This window comes from Phacochoerus africanus, chromosome 13, assembly GCF_016906955.1.
Source record: "Phacochoerus africanus isolate WHEZ1 chromosome 13, ROS_Pafr_v1, whole genome shotgun sequence".
Taxonomy (NCBI): Eukaryota; Metazoa; Chordata; class Mammalia; order Artiodactyla; family Suidae; genus Phacochoerus; species Phacochoerus africanus.
In genome coordinates, this window is record NC_062556.1 from 6,466,686 (window position 1) to 6,488,837 (window position 22,152).

At 49.4% G+C, this 22,152-nt stretch overlaps 1 protein-coding gene across 4 annotated transcripts in view; it reads left to right on the top strand.

Moving 5' to 3' along the window:
- MTUS2 (microtubule associated scaffold protein 2) overlaps positions 1-22,152 on the top strand; it is a 478,717-nt gene that overhangs the window by 406,527 nt on the left and 50,038 nt on the right. For all 4 annotated transcript variants that reach the window (XM_047755832.1, XM_047755833.1, XM_047755831.1 and 1 more), the window contains one exon: positions 4,872-4,938. In XM_047755832.1, the coding sequence (XP_047611788.1) occupies positions 4,872-4,938 (67 nt within the window). The remainder of the gene's footprint in view (positions 1-4,871; positions 4,939-22,152) is intronic.

Here is a 22,152-nt window from a genome sequence, read left to right on the forward strand (position 1 = left end):
AGATCAACAGCTGCATTTCTCACGCGCTTGCAGCACCATGTCTGAGAAGAAATGGAGGCTTCCCCGTAGCAGACCTGGGGTGCCCACGGTGGAGGGGAGGCTTGGCTGTTTCATGGAGCTGGCACAGCACAGATTCCATTCCTGAGTGCAGAGGCCCACCCTAAAGCAAAGGACGGCTCAGGGTGCAAAGGAGAGATGCACTACCCATTCCGAGAGGCAGCTCAGGAGACACCGCTGCCGATATGGGGCCAAGACAAATGTTCTCGGGGGTCCCTTTGCAGGGTAGCCTGTCCTCAAGTAAACAGTAATTGCAAAGGAATGGCCTTCTTTGACTTTGCGATGTCTGGACTGTGTCACTGGGAGGGATCGGATGCCTCCTACCGAGTTCTATTTTTAGCCCATTGGACTGAGCGTGGGGACTCGTGTGCTTGGCACCGGTGAGGAATTTTCCCCTCATTCCCCATGTAGGGAAGCACTGATCCAACTCGGCCGTCGAGGAGGCCGTGCTCATATTTCAGCCATCCCACCGTGTCATCACCAGGACCTGGCTTGGGGTGGGGAGGGAGGGGGGCTGCGTAAGATCCTTTCAAAGGGAGACTTTGGGGCAGCCTCCCTAGTGCACGTTCCACACAACCTCAGGGCCTTGCAGGATGGCTGCTGCAAGGCTCTGCTGAGCCAGGCAGAAGGGGGCCTCTTCACGCCGGGAGTAGAGAGTGGAAATAGCCTGTAGGTCCCCTTCTTGCCCATGAGCCGTGACCCTGCGGTCCTGGCTGTTGACTCATTCCAGTGCTGGGCAGCGCTGCGTCATTCTGGTTTGGCTTGCAGTAAACAAAAACTTAATTGACGCAGAGAATTCACAAAGTAGAGGAGGTGATTCCATTTTATACACAAGCACTTAAGGAGGGAGAGCTGACGCCAAGCTGCTCTGGCTCAGCGAGCAGAGCTGCGCTGTGCCAGCATCCTCAGCAGGAATGCATTGGGAGGCCGTCGGCAGGGGACAGAGAGGGCTGTCCGGTGTAGGGGCGGGGAGGGGGGGGGAATGCTAAATTGCCACCTCATCAGGCGTGACAGCCCCACGTAGGCTAGACCTGAAAGGAAGTGAAGCGCAACCAAAACATCCCCACCAAGGACAGATACAGGGAGGCCGGGAGTGGGATGGGGTGCGAATGGAGCCAGGAGGTGTTGTCATCAAAACAGAATGATCAGGGGCTGGCCCTGCCTCTCTTCCAGCTACTTGCCGAAAGTGTGGTGGTCCTGAGTGCGCAGATCCAGTCTGAGGATTGGCGCGGTCTGGATCTTGAGGTCGGGTGTGTACGAGCATGGGTCCGAGGGGGCCGCTGTCCTGTGTGTTAGCGTTCGATGAAGAGTGGGGGTCCTAGCTTAAAACTCCTGCGTTACCACTTCCTGGCTGCTTGTACAGGTTCCTTGGCTGGTTACCCGACCACAGAGCCCCAGTTTTTCCTCCAAAATGGGAAATAAAACTCAGGACCCACTTAACAGTATTTGAGAAGTCAGTGAAGAAAGGGGCTTTCTCGGTGCCTGACGTCTGGAACGTGTTCTGTAAAGGTTAGTTAGTGCTGACATACTAACCCGCAGACCTCACCCGAGCGTAGTTATTTCCCTCGACATTTTAGCCGCCGGGTTCGTTTCCTGTCTTTGGCAGCTGACCCTTCCTTGTGAGCTTGTGCGATGACTTTGAACTGGTTGGTGGTAGTGTCCATACCTGTGGGAGGCAGGGGCTGGGGCTGGGGTGGGTTATGGCTCAGCTTCTCCCGCCTGCTTCCCCAAGGGGAGAGGATGCAGGGTCTCTCATCTCACTGGTCTCTCCCTTTTTCCCATCTCATCTCTCTCCCTTCCCGCCCCTCCCTTTGTCTTCTTTGATTCTGTCACTTGCATTTCTGCCAAAGCAGAGACTTTTCTTCTGAGGCATTCAAGTCCGCTCATCTTCATCAGCATTATCAGCACCATCTCCCACCAGGACCTGTGCCCCTCGCTGGACCCTCGGGCCACTTCTTCCCCAAATGCCTGATTCTCCTGGGGCCGGGAAGTGGGCTGTGCTGGGGCGTGATGCTGGATGCCTCTGCCCAGATGACATCCTTCATCCCAGGGCTCCATCCCAGGGCTGTGCAGGAGCTGAGGGAGACGTTGGCTTTGGGTTAGAAATTAGCGCCAGTTGTCTTATGTTTTCTGTTTGCTCCCTGCCTAACCTCGTCTGAGTCTGCACCTCTCAGAGTGTGGTGCTACTTCTGTTGTGTTAAGGACACAGTTCTCTGTGCTTAGGAATTGAGGAGCTGAGTTTTGAAATTATTCTTGATAGTAGGAACGAGTTATTTTTTCCCCCTCATTTCAGGGTACATCCTGGAACGTACCCTCTCTGGAATACCAGGTTTTCTTAACAGGTAACCGTCAGCAGGCTGCATTATATTGCTGTTAGCTAGCACCTGATCCCCGTGATCAGTCGGGTTAGACACTTTCCCTGTTCTGGGTTCTCTCATCTTTGAACTTAGAGGAGAATCAGGGCAAAGCCAAAAGGTGCTTTAAAGAAAGCCACTTCTAAACACACTCAGATACTCGGTATAGAAAAGCACCTGTTACCTACCAGGTGTCAAATGGAAACAACAGAGTCGTAATAACAACCAGCACGTGTCCAGAGCTTGTGGGTGCCAGGGACCGTTCAACTGCTTCAGGCACCCTCATTTATTTACCCTCAGTCAACCCTGCACAGTGGGCGTGGCATTAGAGGCAGCATCATGAAGTGATCAGGAGAATGTGTGCTCTTGGGGGTGATTGCCAGCCTTCACATCCAGGGAAGGCAGGGATGCTGAGGGCAGGGATGAAGGAGGGAAGCTTCAGGAGTGACGTAGGGTCCACTGCCCTCAAGGGCGTGTCTCTGCTACAGTAGTCTTAAGAGAACCATGACTTAATATTTGTTAATGCCTATGATTAAAATAGCTCTCAGCTGATCATGCAAGTAGAGTTTTATTTTGGCATGAAATTCTGATGTTGCTTAGCAAATGCCTTTTGGATAACCTGAGACCCTGCTATCAAACTAAAATAGCACACGTGTCACTGGGGTCTAAACACAGCAGACACAGAAACAAGATCGTGACAGCTCTCTATTCCCACTCAGCACAGGTTGCCTGGAGGTGCTGAAATCAAAGTCAAAAGAGGCTAATAAGGAGTTCCCATCGTGGCTCAGTGGTTAACAAATCCGACAAGGAACCATGAGGTTGTGGGTTCGATCCTTGGCCTTGCTCAGTGGGTTAACGATCCGGCATTGCCATGAGCTGTGGTGTAGGTTGTAGACGCGGCTCAGATCCCGCGTTGCTGTGGCTGTGGCGTAGGCTGGTGGCTACAGCTCCGATTCGACCCCTAGCCTGGGAACTTCCGTATGCCATGGTAGCGCCCAAGAAATGGAAAAAAAAAAAAACAAACAAACAAAAAAAGGAAGTTAATAAAGAAAGAGGGAGTTCCAGTCATGGCTCAGCAGTTAGTGAACCCTACTCGCATCCATGAGGATGCAGGTTCCATTCCTGGCCTCGCTTGTTGGGTTAAGGATCCGGCGTTGCTGTGAGCTGTGGTGTAGGTTGTTGCAGACTTGGCTCGGATCCTGCATTGCTGTGACTGTGGTATGGGCCTGCAGCTGCAGCTCCCGATTCTGCCTCTACCCTGGCAACTCCATATGCTGCAGGGGTGGCCCTAAAAACAGAAAAAGACAAAAAAAAAGGAAAAAAAAGCATTCATGGGAGTGCCTGCTGTAGTGAAGTGGGTTAAGAATCCTACTGCGGCAGCTCGGGTTGCTGCTGAAGTGCAGGTTTGATCCCCAGCCCAGTGCAGTGGGTTAAGGGATCAGGCATTGCTGCAGCTGTGGCTCAGATATTCAACCCCTGGCCCAGAAACTTCCATAGGCCAGAGTGTGACCATTGAGAGAAAGAAAGGGAGGAAGGGAGGGCCTTCACGAGGTCCTGAGGTCCTGATGATTTTCCGGCTAGATATCCGGTATGCATTTTAGCCAAAATTCCCTCCTTGGAAACGTTTGCTTTGGGAGCCTGTTCCTTCTAGAGAATGAGAAACCCTTTCCTTGAAAGCCTGTATTTTTGGTCCCTCTGATTCAAAGAGAATTTGCATAACACATCTTTCCTGGTTATTATTAGTAGTAATAAAATCATAACAAACATAAATATTTGTGCTGAATCACACCTTCACCTCCTCTATTTTATGTCATAGTATGTGTCAGATTTGAAAACAGCCAAGCAGTCATTTAGTTCCAAATGGCATTCTTTGCAGCAAATAATACTTGGAGTGTGAATTTTCCTCTTTTTCCTTCTACTGATGCAGAGGGTGGAACACAAAAACTGGGAAACCTTAAGGTCTGGTGTTGGTCTCATTACAAAGAGAAATGTTTCAGGTTGGGCTTTCTGCTCCTCATTCATTAGGCAGCTAACGGGGCACATAAGGATAAAAGGGTAAGTTTAAGGGGACAGTTGGTAAAATAAGTGTTTGCCCCTCAGAGAAATAATGGCATAATAGTGACAATAATTAAAATGTGTAATAAGCTATAACAGGAGATTGATATGTAGGACGTAGACATGCAGATAATTACGGTAGAATGATACAAGAGTAAATACAGAGAAAAGCACAACGCTGAGTGTTATTAATATGATACAAGTTTTGTGATTTGAATGTGATGCAAATGAATGAGTCAGACTTGCCTTTATAAGTTCTTTATATGCTTATATAATGAGAAAATTATCTCCTTAAAAGCTCGACTGTGTAAATATTTGCTTACTGTGATTCATGAATTACACATGTGCAAGTGCTTCTCCAGCCTACACCTAGGGGACTCTCGGTATCCGTTTTGTTTTTTGCAGAGCGAAAGTGCCCTTGAGAAAGAAAAAGAGCTGTCGATCGAACTTGCGAACATCAGGGATGAAGTTGGTAAGTAGAGCCTTGACAGTGAGGGATGTACGACTGTCTTTTCCTGCTGCCTGCGCATGTGTCACAAAAGTGGTTACGTCTCGGGTAGTAACCAGAGCAAAGCTGCCTGGACCGAAGGAAGTGTCTTCCCCAGCGGTGGGTTCTCGTAGCCTCGCAGCAAGCCTTGGTTTGGTCTCCGTTGTCATAGAGGCAGCTTCCCCGTGGTGCCCGACTCCCCTGTTCCTCGCAGATGGCCTCATATCCATCCTCTGCATGGGGTGCAGTGACAGACACCCTTCCATCCACCACCACCCCCTGACCCCACCCCTAGGCAGATACAGTTTCTACGAGAAGCAGCTCCGCTTTGACAGGTAACTGAGGATGCTCCCCACCGTCACGTACTCTGTCATCTGGAACGAGGTACGGAACGCAGCTCTGGATGGCTTGAAAATTGCCCGGGTTTCTGTTGAAGCTCCTCCTCTTTGTCTGATGGGCTGGTGCAGTTCAGGCTGAACCAGGGGAGACCTTGCCCATGACAGGATGCTCCCCAGACCCTGGCACAGCCTAAGAGATGGACCGAGAATGTGCCGTGTTCCCGATCCTTGATCCCATCTCTCTCTTGGGATTTGTGACTCCAACGTGACCTGGTCCCCATGGCCTGCTGCCCTCTGGACAGTGAGCCTGTCCCCTCCTTCCGCTGTGGTCCTGGGGGCAGCCCACTGTGCAGTGACGGCCTCCCCCATGAGCAGAGGGACTTGAGCAGCCCCAGCCACCCTCGCCGGGTGGCCTCTCTCTCCAGACCAGCCGTGCAAATAGGCACCAGGTCTGAAGGCCATGCTTCCCCGGGGCACCCAGGCCCCGAGGATGAAAGCAGTGATTTCCAAACATGCCTTCCCCCACCCATTTTTTTTAAAAAAAACCTTAAAAAATATTTTCCTTTGTTTTTTTGCCACGAGTTTTGCGATTTATTTTGCCATTGAGGCAGGTCAGCCACAAGTCACAGCCCCCTCCCCAGCCCCCCCCCCCCGCCCCGGTGTGACGGAGGCAGCAGCATGGTGGCGTGGCTTCCGGGGGCCTCCACTGGGCATCCCAGGCAAGGAGCCCCATGGGTGAACCCACTTGGAGGTTTTCTGAGAGGCCCAAGGAAGGGAAACGGAGCATTTGCAGAGGAGCTCCCATGGAGCCCAGGGCCAAGGGCGTGTGTCTCCCTGGGAAATGGCTTGAGTTTGCAGTGGTTCCTGGGCTTTGGGGGATGCGACTGCGGTCCAGGCAGGGCAAGTTGGCTTGCGTCTCTGTTGCTCGGGTTCCCTTTCTCAAAGGGAAATTTGACTCAAGAACAGAGTGATGATGAGGCTGCAGTAAAGGTGACTCTGGTGACACTTAGGTGTGTGGCACCTTCAGTCTGAAGACAGAGGACGAGATGGTCCACTGTAGGCTGGACCCTCCAGAGCAACGTCTGCACCCTTCGGACAAGCTCTGGATCCAGGGTGTTGGTCCTGACCCAGGCCGGTGGGGTGTGTGGGGTGTGCCAGACCCAGAGTCCCCCACCTCCCAGGCTTTCCTCTGTGCTTTCCCGAAGCTTCTGTGTGCAGCGGGGACTGTGCAGGGATCATGTTGGGGTTTTGGATTTACGCCTTATTTGATGTCTGCATTAATGCAAAGAACAGAGCCAGACTTCACCTGCCAAATGGAAAATCATGGGTGTGGGGGAGGGGAAGCTTTGGCAGCACCGCGGCCCGGCCTCTCAGCTCAGCCTCCAGCCCCCACAGACACCTGAGCAGTGAGTACGTGAACCTCTGTAGAGGCTGCATTTGCGAGGGAGGAAGACGGGGAGCAGGGGATCAGCTGATAACTGCATTGTCATAGATTCTAGTGCCTTGACCTTTGAGCTCTGCCCTCAAAGGCGAAGGGAATTAAGCTTAGAAACCTGACCTGATCGCGTGGAGAGACAGTCAGTCCTGGCTCCTTTCCGCCAGCGCCACCCTCATCTTGGACCTCTTGTCAGCTGAGTCCGTGGTGGCCACGGCAGGTGCTCTGTGGGGGGAGGGAGGTGGGATTTCTAGAGATCGTGAGTTCTGATATAGATGAAAGGAAAGAAGCTGCAAAAAGTTAGACTACTTTAGGGGCACTTGTTACAGATTCCAAAACTGGGCTGGCCTATCCCTCAGATCTAAACATTGCTGCCTAAAATCTTTCACGGCCATTAAAATGCTGCCCTAATGCTACCAGTATCTGCTGGCCGTACCTTGAGGTGCATAAATTCAAACAAAGGCTTTTCACACCTGGCCAGAATCAGCTTTCCTGGTGCTTCCCAGCCCTGGTGCACAGTAGAATTACCTGGAGTGCTTTTTAGAACATGGATTCCCAGGACCTTCCCTGGGGCGACAGAGTCCTTGAGGCCGAGGCACAAGCTGCTACACCCTCTCAGGGCGGGTCTCTCTCCCAGCACCTGGCTGTGGTCACCAGCCTGGAAGCTCTCTGAATCTCTTGTTCAAGAATTTTTATAACTCATCCTCCAGCATCCCCTCTCCCGAGACTTTGGTGAGTGGAGCTGAAAGTTCCAAGCCTCTCATCACCTTTCCTGTGACCAGCCCCATCCCAAGGCCATCAAAGGGCCCCACAGTAGGTCGTCTTATTAGCATAACCTCAGGGAAGGGGCTCCTTATAAAGACAAAAGGCACGCCTGTCACGCAGGAGATCCAAAGGGTTTTAGGAGCTCCGAGAACGAAGACCAATGTATATTATCGATACGGTATGGTACCACACCTGGCCAAGGCGCTAGAGCCTCCCACCACACCTCGCCAAGGTAACTGTCCAAGGTACCGCCCAGCTCTGGAGAGTGATGGCTTCATTTGCCAGGGTCCTGAGCACCTTTAGGCAGCAGGCGTGGAGTCCCAGCAGGGCAGAGGCGGTCCAGGTCCTCGTGACTCCAGTCTGTTGCCCACATTTGAGAGATGGGTAACCTGCGACTTGATGGAGGATCTTGGCTAGAGCTGGGACGTCTGTGAGAAGAACCCGGGAGAAAAGCTTAGCTCTTCTTGATCTCATTCCATCCGTTCATTCAGCACATATTTCTTAGGTGCCTCGTCTGTGCCAGCCACGGGGTCCTCACCATGGATGGTGAAGTAGGTCGTACCTGCAGTGGGCAGCTTTCTGAGTGGGGGCTGAAGTGCATCCACATGGCAGCCACTCACCAAGCCCTGAGCCCCGGCCTGGAGCTGCTGTCCCCCACAGGAACGGGTGCTTTTTTCTACTTGGGACAAAGATACCATGTGGGTTAGCTCCAACCTGGTGCTATATGCGGACAAGCCACTGGTGAATAAGACACAGCTCATGTCCTCAGGGAGCTTAGAGTCAAAGGCTCCAGGCAGGAGCGGCTCATGGAGATGGACCTGGACGGTGACTGAGATTCGGGCAGATGCATATAGGAGGGGAGTGAGCACAGTTATTGAGGAGCTGCCCCCAGTGAATGTCCCCTAAACCGATGGACGCCATGCCCATGTTCGGGCGTTACCCACCCATTCTGCAAACCTTCGGGAAGGAGAACCCACTCGCCTTCTGTGGATCAGGAGGCACTTTTCACAGGTGCAGCTGAATCGTTGTAAAACGCCTGTCACGCTCGTCAGAGAATCGGCTACGCTTGCCCTTTGGGTTTTTACCATTTTTTGCTGTTACACCACGATGAGTATTTTTTGCCAATTACTTTTATCCTCTGGTTTTATTTTCTTGGAATATATTTTCAAACGCATAGGCCAATAATGTTGGGTTTCCAGTGGGTTTTCAGCTCACGTACATGTGCAGTATCCTTGATATTTATTCTGTAAACCAGGACAAAAGCTGATGGTGGATTTCATCTCGGTGTAGCTAGGGTTCCCTTTTAATAGGACGTTAAATCAATCTCCTTTCCTCTTGCACACACACGCACACACATATCTGAAAAGAGATACACGGTATCCAGTCGTATGTCAAGATGTAGTTTGGGAGGCACCTCTTCTGGTCCAAGAGTGGAGTCCCTGCAGAGTGGCTGAAATTGCTGTCATCTTCGTTACATTGTTTCTCCCATGGGGACAGGGATCTCTGGTCATCCTCTCGAAAGCTTCTCATCCTCAAATCACCTTCCAGGGTTGATGGCACTTGCCTTTTCGTTGGATTTGGCCTCTGTTGTGTCTGTCCTTGAAAAAGCCTGCCCCAAACTATAGCAGTTGCGGGACGAAAGGGCCCTTGGGGTCTCCAAGAAACTAGTATCCAGCACCACGTCCAGGGAAGGAGGAGCAGAGACTCTGGAAATATATTTAATACAGTCTTAACATTTCCCAGAAAATGCAGTTCTTAAAATATGAGCCTTGATTTTTTTTGGATGAGGGACATTCTTCAAATTCGGAGGTCAGGTGTGGGGTAGTTGAAGGCTCATTCTTACATGGGTAGATGCTGAAACACACGAGTGAGATGTTCTTCCTGGAAACAGATTATTTCCTTTCAAGACCTTCTGCTTCTGGTTGTCGACCAGCTCAGGAAGATGCTTTTGAGCTTCTCTGCAGCAAAGCTGCCTTGTTACAAAACCTGAGATATTAAAAATATGAGTTAAAAAATATGAATTAGATGAACTCCACCGGACAGAAAGGCCCACAATAAATAGCTCGGTTTAAATGGCACCCCTGGCTCTCACCCCTTGTCCCCAGTGCTCTCCCAGCCAGACCAGACTCCTGTGGAGACGTACGTGCAGACCTGAGTTGGAACAACACGAACCCCACTGCACGCGTCCCACCAGATCCCTTCCTCAGGGCTGCTCGAAGCCAAGGCTGCCTCGGTGTGGCGTGAAACGGCCCCTCCTCTCTAAAGACCCCCACCACCCCGCTGCCCTTGGTTAGTGGCTCTGCCCCGGTCCACAGTGCTGATGGGCAGAGGTGCCTTCTGCCTCCATGGGTGGCCTTTGTCACCCCCCTCCTCTCTTAAACGTCGCACAGCCTCCGCCCTGGCTCCTCCCAAGCCAGGCCCACAGGGTTTTCGTCTTCTTCCAGCTTCAGACTTAAGCTGGACCTTGCCTCTGCCTCTCTGCCAAACACGTTTAAAAACACTGAACTTGGGACTTCCCGTCGTGGCGCAGTGGTTAACGAATCCGACTGGGAACCATGATGTTGCGGGTTCGGTCCCTGCCCTTGCTCAGTGGGTTAACGATCCGGCGTTGCCGTGAGCTGTGGTGTAGGTTGCAGACGCGGCTCAGATCCCGAGTTGCTGTGGCTCTGGCGTAGGCCGGTGGCTACAGCTCCGATTCGACCCCTAGCCTGGGAACTTCCATATGCCACGGGAGCGGCCCAAAGAAATAGCAAAAAAAGACCAAAAAAAAAAAAAGCACTGAACTTGTGCAGTATAGTTTAAATCAGAAAGCAGTATTTAACAAAGCAGTCATTCTGGCAAAGTTTCTCAGGTACTGCACAGGAAACTAAATGGTTAAATCCACATTTTAAGATCAGTTTATTGAAACAAAGCAAAAAGCAAAAAATTACCTGAATGTTTTCTGTAACATGCAGTAATGACATATTAAAGAATTCTGAGGCGTTCCCGACATGGCTCAGTGGTTAACGAATCCGACTAAGAACCATGAGGTTGCGGGTTCTATCCCTGGCCTTGCTTAGTGGGTGAAGGATCCAGCGTTGCCGTGAGCTGTGGTATCGTTTGCAGACGCGGCTCGGATCCTGCATTGCTGTGGCTGTGACGTAGGTTTGGCAGCTACAGCTCCGATTCGACCCCTAGCCTGGAAACCTCCATCTGCCGTGGGTGCAGCCCTAGAAAAGGCAAAAAATAAAAATAAAAATAATTAAAAAAAAAAGAATTCTGAGAGTTTTGATAGAAAGGTATGAAAGAAATCTAAATTGTGACCATCAGCACTAAATTGTTATTATGTTCGTAAGTTGCTAAATAGAATGAACTTTTCAGTTCATTCTTATTTATAACCAACGACCTGCACATACGTGTAGGAAGATTTTACCTCCCAGAGTTAGACATAAAACATGCCTCCCAGTTGATGATCATAGTCCCTTGTGCTCCTTGGTGCTTACCAAGCTGTCACCTGCTTTGTTTTATTTACCCAATGAGATGACTCTATGAAGTAGATGTTGATGTCTTTATTTTATCGGAAATGGAGGCTCAGAAAGACTAAGTGACCTCCCTAAGAGCACCCAGCTGGTGTGGGACAAGAGTCAAGTCTTAAATCCCAGTCTGCAATTCTTCTACGCATCATGTGTAGCTTTACCATGGCATTCCAGCCTGGCCACCCCTTTTTGGGGGTTGATTTTAATTTGGTAGGTTGAGAAATCAGATAAAAATAAAATCGCTTATTTCCCAATTCTGTAAAACTCCCACACGAAATCATAACAGATGCTACTGTGAGTCTGTCTAACCGTGGAGTAGAATTCTAGGACAGTGTTCATGCTCATTCATCCCAACTGCATCCATCAGGACTGGCTTCAGGAGCAAACACCAAGCTCCCTGAACAATGGCAGCTTAATCAAGATGGATTTTTATTCCTCGTTCATATAGACATTTGGAGGCAAGCACCCTGAGGCAGCATCCCTGGGGGGGCCAGGCTTCCAGCACCTCGCTGTCCTCCCAACCCCAAGACAGGGGGGCCTCTCATGGTCCAGTGTGGCAGTGGTCAGCCCTGGATGCCACATGGTCATCCTATCCACAGTCCGGGCCGTAGGGAGGAAGAAGGAGGTATCAACAAAGAAGCAGAAACAGAGGCCAGCTCTTCTTGGGGGAAGGTTTCCAGGAACTTGTATCTCATTGGTCAGATCTAAGTCACGGGGCAAGCCTAGTCTCAAGGTGTGCTGGGAAAGGTGCTCTTCTTCCTTGGTGACCTCACCCCGATGTTTTCTTACTAAGGAGGAAGGGAAGACCTGCGCCCTCGCTTGCCTGCGGCAGGAAGACGGAGAAGATAGTCCTGTCACGCTGCGTAAACGAGAGCAAAGCATCTGCCAGACTGTTTGACGGAAAGCTGGGGGTGCAGTATATGTTAATTCCCGTAAATCAGATTAGATTCTGCTGTCTTCCTATTTCTCACAACTTCAAAATGCTGAGTTGAAATGCAGAAACCCAGAAGACACCTCACGGGAGGAAAAAAAAAAAAAACTAATCTTGGAATCACCAAAAAAAAAAAAAAACCACACATTTTCTGATTTATAAAAATCTCTCTTGAAAGCACACCAAGTGAAAGACAGTTTACCAGATTGGGTAAAAAAGCAAGATGCAGCTATGTGCCGCCTAAGAGACACCCACCTCGAATGTAAAGACACAGATATTTAAAAGTAAAAGGATGGGGAAGAATACGCTATGCTAAAACCAATCTGACAGAAATTGGGGTGTCTGTGTTAAGATCACACAAAGTAAACCTCAGGCCGATGCAGTTACTAAGGATGAAGATGCCATTACGTAAAGATTAAGGACAGTCACCCCGAAGACATAACATACTAAATATCCATGTGCCTAAAAATACAGCTTCACATCACATGAAGCAAAAACTGGTGGAACTGAAAGGAGAAATAGACAAAGTCACTATTGCAGTTGGAGACGCCTCTCTTGAGAGAACAGGTAGGCAGAAAATCAGTTGGGATTTAAAAGACTCCAACACAGTATCAACCGGCTTGCCCGGATTGACATTCATAGAACATTCCAGCCGACAAGCAGAATGTACATCCTTCTCGAATGCCCATGGAGCCCTGAACATCGTGGACCATATGCTGAGCCTTCAAACAAACCTCAGCAAATATAAAAAAGCCGAAATCATACAGAAGGGTTTGGACCGTAACTGAATTCAGCTGTAAATCAATAGCATGAAAATCCCTGGAAGACTCCGCACACTTGGAAATTAAACAACATACAGTTAACACATGAATCAAGGAGAACCACGACATAATTAGACATTTATATTAAATTGAGTGAAAATAAAAGCAAAAAAATCTGCAGAATGCAAACTCCTCTCTGATCAGCAGAGTGGAGCCATCTCAATTTCCTCCACAACTTTGGCGGGGGGGGGGGGGGGGCGGCGGGGGGGGCACCCAGATACGTATTTACTATTTAACTATCACTATCCTGGGTTCTGTGGCGAGGAGGCAGGCAGTGTTACTCCGAAAAAGCCTTGCCCCCGCAGGTACAGTCTGCTGTCAGAAATTTGAGTGTGACAATAGAGCTTCAGATATACCGCTTTCTTTGCAAGACGGACCACTCAGCATGACAAGGTCCAGGAGTTACCTGCCTGCCGGGTAGGAGAGTGATGTTCTGAGCTGAGAAATCTTCAGACTGGTGATGTCAGCGGCCATGATTGGATTTTCTTCCAGTAAATGTAATTTTCTAAAGTCACCTTAGTTTCTATCTCAAACAGGTGCTTACCCATGCACAGGAATATCAAAACCACAGATGCCCTTAAAATACAAGGGGTGACGTTTGGTTGCCATGAAAAATACATCATCAGCTACAATTCCCCCAAACTGCGACTTCCTCTTTTAAAATTTTTTATTGTAGTTGATTTACATTGTTCTGTCCATTTCTGCTGTACAGCAAAGTGACCCCATCATACACATGTGCCCACTCTTATTCTCATATTATCTTTCATCCTGTTTCATCACAAGTGATGGGACATAGTTCCCTATGTGCCGCAGCAGGACCTCATTGCCTCTCCATTCTTAATGGAGCAAAACCTGCTTTGTTCTTTGAGACCATGATGTAGTCCGATTCCAGCAACCCATTTTTGATCCTTGTAAAATTCTTTGAAATCTCTATGTACAGCATCTTCTAGTTATTTGATATGGAGATGGCTATTTTGTGAGTCTCTAAAATATTTACTCCTCTATGACTGAAGATAATCCTTTCTGATATAGGTCAAATGTTAATATTTTTAAATCTGTGGGTTTAATCCTTCCCCCAGATCGACTGGTTAGAATTTAGTCAGGATACCAAGGGCTGCCTGTAAATATCCTGAAGTCAAGACATTTTTTGAAATACGGAGTCAGCTGCCTCCACAAAGCTGTGAATTCGTATACTCATGTTTACAGTGGTGTGCCGTTTTCAAGCCTTTTTCTCATATGATTTCATTTGATCCTGACAACAGCCACCCTAGAGGATAGGCCGTTAGGTAGGGAGTTCCATCCCTGTTTTGACAGTAACTGAATCATGGCTCCAGAGCGTGGAAGCAGATCACGTAACTATTAGGAATAACGGAGCTGGGATCTTACCTTTCCCACCATGACCATAGCACACTGCCTTCGTGTCCTAAGATCTCAGTTGGCCTCTGGGGGAAGATAAGATAAAGCAAGAGAAAGACACGTGACATGCGATATCGATGTAACCTGAAAATTGCTAAAGAGCATCTTGCCAAACATCATGATTTACATGACAATCACATACAAATTATGCAAATGTAATCACCTCCCACTGGTGAGTTTCTCACGCATCATGGATCCCTCCTTTTTTTTTCTTTGTATCTTGAGCCCCTGTCTCGGGCTTAGCGCATTGAAGGTGAGCTGTGCATTGCTTCATTTTATAAACTTGATTGCACCCAGAAGATGCAGCTGTTAGTGGCCAGGAGTGAAAAGAGACGTCTTTGGGAAATGGGAAAAAGAGTGAAGACACGTTTTCCATCCCGCAGTCTCCAAGCCCGAGGAACAGGGCAAGTGATTTTGTCTTGGAAACGCTTTGAACTATTTGCACACAACGCCAAGCCGTGTTTGGGATATTAGACACCAGTGGTTCTTTCTTCATAGTTTTTTTTTTTTTTTCTTTAAGGGCAAGTGAGTTTGTCTATGAAACTCTTTAGGAGTCTCCTTCATGGCTCAGCGGTTAACAAACCCAACTAGAATGCACAAACAAGCATGCGGATTCAATCCCTGGCCTCGCTCAGTGGGTTAAGGATCTGGCGTTGCCGTGAGCTGTGGTGTAGGTTGCAGATGCGGCTCAGATCCTGAGTTGCTGTGGCTGTGGTGTAGGTTGGAAGCTGTAGCTCTACTTCGACCCCTAGCCTAGGAACCTCCATATGCTGTGGGTGAGGCCCTAAAGAGCAAACAAAAAAACAAAAACCAAAAAACTCTTTAAACTACTTGCATACAAAGCTGAGCAGTATTTGGGATATTAGACATCATCATTACAAAGAAAGTGATTCTTCATGGATTTTTTTCTAACATTTGGGTTTTCTTGTCTAATGTGAAATTATTCTCACTTGTTCAGGTAACCACAGATACCCCCATGGCCAGATTCAAGAGTATTATCAATTTTTTCCCTTAATTTAGAAGTTCATTGAACAAAATAATATGTAAGTTGCAGTATATGCCTATGGTAGATTTAGGTCACCTTTTTGATCAAAATGGCAGTTTTTCAGCCAAATGTCAGGTCTCCGGGACGTTCATTCTGGTGAAGAAGATGAGAACTAGACCTATTCTGCACTGCAAGTTGCCATGTAGAGACTTACTAGGTTTTAATGATCATGAATCTGCTCATGATCTCAGGGCTTCTTAACACAGCTGTTCTCTTCGTAAGAAAAAGCGCGTGATGAAGAATTTGGTCAGAATTTAGCTAATGAGGATGATGGTTCCAGATGGAGAGACCAAGCTGGCAGCTCAGCGTGGGGACTGTTAGTGCACCGGGAATGGCTCTGCCTTTGCACAGAACACCTTTTAGCTACGTTTACTAGAGCCTGATATGGAAGAGGGAAATCCCAAGTTATTTACAGCAAGAAATGATAGGTCTCCTTATAGGCAGATCTACCTGGAAAGCTAACACTGTAATCAGAAGACTGCTTAGTGGACCAGAATCCAACCTGTGCCATAAGTAATAACGGCATCTCGCTGAGACAGCCTCGGGCAGCCATCTGCTTAACTCTTTCTTTTCTGGGACCTCAGTGAGGCTTCGCCAGGGGTCCCCGGGGGAGGAGATGAGGCCTGTTAGAATCACCCGGTTGCTCTCACCAACTAGACACGCGTGCCCTGACTTCTGCTTCCAGCTGCTGCCTAGTAACTCGTACTGGACTGAGCGTCTCACTGTCCACAGCCCTAAGCCACAAGCCCCACGAGGCAGCTGTGGCCAAGTGATGCACAGCCCAGGCCTGTGAAAGGGATCACACACTAAGTGAGCCCCCTGTTAGCCCCAGCTTTCCGCCCGGGGTCACCTCTCAGACCACTGCACAGAGAGGTGGTCCAGGAAGGGACCCCCATCCGTTGAGCTGAGAAACCAGAGTTCCAGGTGATTGAAGCAGCTAGAAATTGTGGGGCCAAGCACTGGAGAGCAGTAAGCTGGGCAGAAGGGGCCCCAGAAATTTAAACGGGGCATTCCCAGGGAATCTTAGATGAAGCATAAGCTGCATGTATCCGGGGAGGCCTGGCCGAGGGCGGCTGCTGCAGGATGGAGCTGGATGGAGGCGCCGGCGACAGTGCAGGGCGGGGAGAGGAGGGAATTCCAGCCCCGCCAGGGTGGAGAGATCCTCCTGAGCATCCCGACCGGTTGGTCACGACCTGAGGCAGGCCCGGCTTGAGGAGCAATGACCATGACCCCGTAACTGAGAGTGAGTCTCTCTAGTGGGCCCACCCAACAAAGAATAAAACCAAGTCAGGCAGAGTCAAAGCTGGCTAAGGATCCCCTGCCTGCCAGCAAAACTCAACACCTGTTAATGGGAGACAAAGTAGGGACCCTCCCCCCAGGGTGTTCCATCATGTCGAATAGAGATTTTTTAAAAATCAGACCTACAAGGGAGTTCCCTTGTGGCGCAGTGGGTTAAGGATCGGGTATTGTCACTGCAGCGGCTCAGGTCGCTGCTGTGGTGTGGGTTCAAGCTCTGGCCTGGGAACTTCTTCGTGCCATGGGTGTGGCCAAAAAAAAAAAAAATTAGACCTACAAAAAGCAGAACTCATAATCAAGGAAAAAATTAGTTGATAGACGTGAGTATTGAAATCACCCAGCTGTTGGAACTAACAGATAAAAATGTTCAGAAGCTGTTATAAACATATTCACTCACTTTTAGAGAAAGAAGAATATGGTAACCAGGTAGGGAGCCCCAAGAGACAAAAGAACGAAATGGAAGCGTCAGAGCCCGGACGTCGAAGCTCTGAGATGAAAAATTCACTGGAGGCTGCGGGGAAAAGGGTCCGTGACTTGAAGACAATCCACAGATATTGCCCAACCTGAAGAACAGAGGGAAAAAAACACGAAGAGAAAACGAACAAGTGTCAGGACCTGTGGGACTGTTCCGGGCAGTCTGACAGATGCATAATTGGATTGCAGAAGAGCGGGCCATCAGGGAACTTTTTTTGAAAAAAAGGATGTGCAGAGACATCCTAAATTTGGTTTGAAAAGAGAAATCTGCAGACTCAAGAAGCAGGGAACCCCAAACAGGATAAATTCAGACACACAAACCACACCTAAGACATCGTCGTCAAACTGCTGAAAACCAAAGATAAAGGAGTACAAAAAGCAGCCAGAGAAAGGCACACATCGCACACAGAGGGCAAGGATGTGAGTGACAGTTAACCAGCAGACCGAGGCCGTGGAATGACGTTGATACACTGCTGATAGGATAAAAACACAGGCAGAAACCCGGAATTCCATATCCAGAGAAAACCTCCTTTCAAAAGGAGGGAAACGCGAAATTACAGGGAAGAATCACGATTACCAAAATGCTAACTGTGTGCATCCATGTAAAAAGATTGCTCGTTTTGTTCTGCAGTTGCTCCATTTTCAGGTGTTGGATGACCTACGAATACATCCATATAATCGCACCCATCACCAGACCAAGGATGCTTACGTCCCTGCAGACAGTCCCCCCCAGGCCTCTCTCCAGACAGTTCTACCCGCTCCCTCCCTCTGAAGCAACCACTTCACTCACCCTACATTAGTTTGCCCGGTCTTGGACGTCATACAGATGGGGTCAGACAGCATGTAGCCTTTTGTGTGTGGACGCTTTTGCTCCGCACGAGAGGTTCGTCCACGGGGCCGACTGTTTGAGTAGTCTGTGTCCTTTCCTTGTCGAGTAGTGTTGCGTTGGCATCCGGGTACCCAACCGTAATTATCCATCCTCCTGCGGAGACACCTCTGGCTTGTTCCCACCTCTTGCTGTAACAGATGAGGCCATTCTGAAAATCCTTGCCCAAGTCTTTTTGCCAACAGGCGTGTTTTCTTGTCCCTCCGTGAAATTCCTCCATGAGAAATGACTGGGTCACAGGACAGATGTGAGTTTCGCAGAAACTGCCAGACAGTTCTGGACATGATGGTTCTGTTTGGCACCGTCCCCGCCAGTGTTTGTGTGTTCCAGTCCCTCCACGTCCTCCCCAACATTCGGTACCGTCGGTAATTTTGTGGTTGTTTTATCTCATTGTGGTTTTAATTTGCGTCCCCCTAATCGCTAATGAAGTTGAGCCCTTTTTGTGAATTATCGTCGATTTACGATGTTGTGTCCGCTTCGGCTGTACAGTCAGTGACCCGGTCATATCGGTACATTCTTCTTCTCCCGCTATCTTCCATCAGTTCTACCCAAAGAGACTGGATGTGTGTGTGCTTATCCATTTTAAATGGAATAGTTCGTACCTACCAAGCGCAAACTCACTTTCCATATGCTCATTGGCTATTTAGATATCTTCTTCCGTGAGGTGTCTGTTGCCCCCTTTTTATTGCATAATTTGTCTTTTCACTGAATGGCAGCCACCCCCTTCACCAGGGCACGGGGGTTCTTTCAAGGCTGCCACAGTTCCACCTGGCCCACATCATCGTATTTGGGATCTTTCTTCTGATTCCCAGCACTTACAGGCTGATGCTGGGAGTTCTCTTACGGTGCAGTGGGTTAAGAACCTGGCATTGTCACCCAGCAGCTTGGGTCACTGCTGTGGCATGGATTCAGTCCCTGGCCTGGGAACTTCCATATGCCACTAGCACAGCCAAAAAAAGAGAGAGAGAAACCAATTTGGGCTGGCCTCCGTCTCTAGCCAGGAACAGCAAACATAGAAAGTGGATCTATTGCTAAGAAATAAAGCTTTTCAAGAGTGTCATTCTGAAGATACTTTTGAACACCTGTTTTGCAGAAACGTATCCGAGGTGTTTTATTCAGACGTCAGTAAACTATTATCCAAGAACTCACAGAGTTTGCAGTCCGTCGGGAAAGCAAACCAGTTGGCAGTGAGTGATTGTCACTGAAATGAAGTCAGTGGCCCTCTCCAGATGCCTGTTTGTCCCAAGGCTGTTCTCAGCCCCTCTTCCTTCTCACCCTCTGTGGTCTCCCTGTCACCTCACCCACCCCTCTGGCTTCAACCACCCCCTAAGCCTCACGCTCCCAAGTCTGCGTTTCCAGCCCTGGTCTCTTCTGAGGTCACCCCTTACAGCTCTTGATGGTCAGTTAGTTCTATCTCCACCTGCCCTTCACTTCAAAGCAAAACCCCATCTCCGCTTCTCCTGTTACCGTCCTGGTTTATCCCAAGAACCAGCCAAGCTGCTATACCAAAGAGGCACCTGAATACGATGGGATAAAGAAGATGGAGAGAGAGTTTTCTCTCGTGTAATTGTCCGCAGGTTTCAGCCCGAGGGAAGGGGAAGGTTAGAAGGAAGAGGGGAAGCAGCTGCCTCCTGAGGATCCGACCTAGAAGCTGCCACATCGCTTCCTGACATCCCCTGACCAAGGGCAAGCACGTGGGCCCCCCGGAGCTGCAAGGGAGGCTGGAAGCTGGCGTGTCCGGCACCAACCATTTCTGTTAACACTTAGCGAGTATTTTAAATAAAAGAAGGCAAAGGAGGTGAGGGACAGTTAGGCTATTTTTTTTTTCTTTTTTGGCTGCACCCGAGGCATTTAGAAGTTCCCGGTGCAGGGATCGAATCCGAGCCACAGCGGCACCACCACCCGATCTTTAACCCACTCTGCCTGTGCCGAGCTGGGGATTGAACCTGCACCACTGCAGAGACAATGCTGGATCCCTAACCTGCTGTGCCGCAGCGGGAACTCCATCAACCACAGTTTTAAGCTCAGTTGTTGGCAGCACGATTCACAGAGTAAACCGACACACAAAGTGGGGATCACCCCCAACTCTGCCGCTTCCTCCCCTTTGCACCTGATGTCCAGGAGGTCACTGGGCCCCCTGATTATAGCGGAAGCACATCCTACTTCTGACCTCTCCTTCTCATTCCCGGGGTGACTTGGTCTCTCCTTTTGCAAACACCCCCTCACTCATCCCCTTCCTTCCCTTCCTGCCCCTCTGGGAAGTGACAGTCCATCCTCTGTCACTTCCCTGAGTATATGCCATCAGTACCGGACACATGTTTGCTTGTGACAAAACAGCATGTGCCTCTAGGGAGGGAAACTGCTTCCCCCCCCACGTGCTTCCAGACCTGCTCCAAGACAGCACTTTTGTTTTGTTCTATTTAATGTCTGCCTCTCCAGTTTTGTTTTTTTTTTTTTTTGCTTTTTTATTTGAAGTACAGTTAATTTACAATGTTGTGTTCATTTCAAGTGTACAGCAAAGTGATTCAGATAGATAGATAAGCGTTCCCACTGTGGTACAGTAGGATCAGCAGTGTCTCTGCAGTGCCAGGATGCAGATTCAATCCCCAGCACGGCACGGTGGGTTAAAGGATCTGGTGTTGTTGCAGCTTCAGTGTAGGTTGCAACTGTGACTCAGATCTGATCCCTGGCCCAGGAACTTGGTATTCTGTGGAGCAGCCAAAAAAAGAAAAAAAGAAATAAAAATAAAATTACATATATTACATATATAATTATATATATCATATATCATATCATATGATATAGATTATATATCCTTATATAATATATAGTACATAATTGTGGGCATTTGGAAGTTCCCAGCCTAGGGGTCATATCAGAGCCGCACCTGCTACCTACACCACAGTTCACGGCAGTGCAGCATCCTGAACCCACTGAGCCAGGCCAGGGATCAAACCCGCATCCTCACGGATTCGTTCCCGCTGAGCCAGGCCAGGAACTCCTGTCGTTGTATTCGTCCCATCAGAGTTTCAGTGCACAAGCTTCTTCTGTTCCTGCTCTGCCGTCCACTTTCTCTCCCTCTTCTCTCCCCAAGCCCCGCTTCTTCTTCAGTTGCTCCCAGAAGCGGGGCGAGTCCTTGAAGGACCTTGTCCAGGGATGCGAGTCAGGAAGGCCTTGGGCAAGAGGGTGACCGGGGGGGACCAGACAGAGGCTCTGGGTGCCGGGGAGGGGCTGAAAGAGTGAGGCTGCTGCTTGGCATTTATTCAGTATTTACTTAGGCCGATCAGGGGATAAACTGATCTTTTTCTTAATGAAAAAATGTTCACAAAAGCATTCCTATACTTAAAGTAATTCCATGGCCTTTCCTTCAAGTCCACGATCTGGAAAGAAAGAAAAAAAAATTGGCAAAAGCATTTCCTACTTTTCTGTAAGATTGTTCTCTTCCATAGGATTTCTCTTTAGGGATTTTCTAAAGCGGGCAGCTTCTTGGGGTGGGGTGGTGGGGGGCGCATTTTAAAGGGTTTGCTTTAGATAATGAATCACTTCATCTCAAGGAGCAACCCCACAGTGTACACACCAACACGGACACGCGCACGCACACCACGCGCAGGTGAATCAAGCACACGGCAGACCACAGTCAGCAGCGATTGGTCGGAAGGACGGGGATTTTCCTTGATCCCCTTCCTGCCTCGCCCCGGGGGGCAGGACGGTCTGCGCTTGGCCGGGTTCGGAGGAGTTGTGTGGGGATCCCCGCGGTCGTCAGACAACCAGGGCACGGCCGGCACGCAGAAGCCACACCAGGCATTTTGCCAGGGAGAACTGGACGTGATGAACGGTCAGCTAGGCCAGTAAAAAGACAAAACGAGAACCTGGAGGCTTCGTGGAGGGAGCAGCTGCAGGAAGCAGCTGGGGATGCTCGGGAAGAGTTTGGGGAGGATTCGGATGTAGGACCCTGGACGAGGCACGTGGGGTGGCGGAGCTGAACCCCAGACCTCTGACCAGGGGGACTGAACTTCGAGCCAGGTGTCTGTGAGGGACCCAGAAGGAGGGATGTCACGTGGAGAAGACCCCACGTGCATAGGCCCTGGGGTGGGCATGTGCCGAGGGTGTCCTCGCTCTAGCACAGAGAGGGCCTGGGGAACGCACACAGTGGGGGCTTGTTCAAAATGCAGCTTCCCGGGCCCCACCCCAGACTCTGAATTCATGTCTGCATGGTAGCAAGAGCCCAAGATCATTTGTATTAAAGTTTAAGAAACCCTGCTTTTGTTGACGGGAGT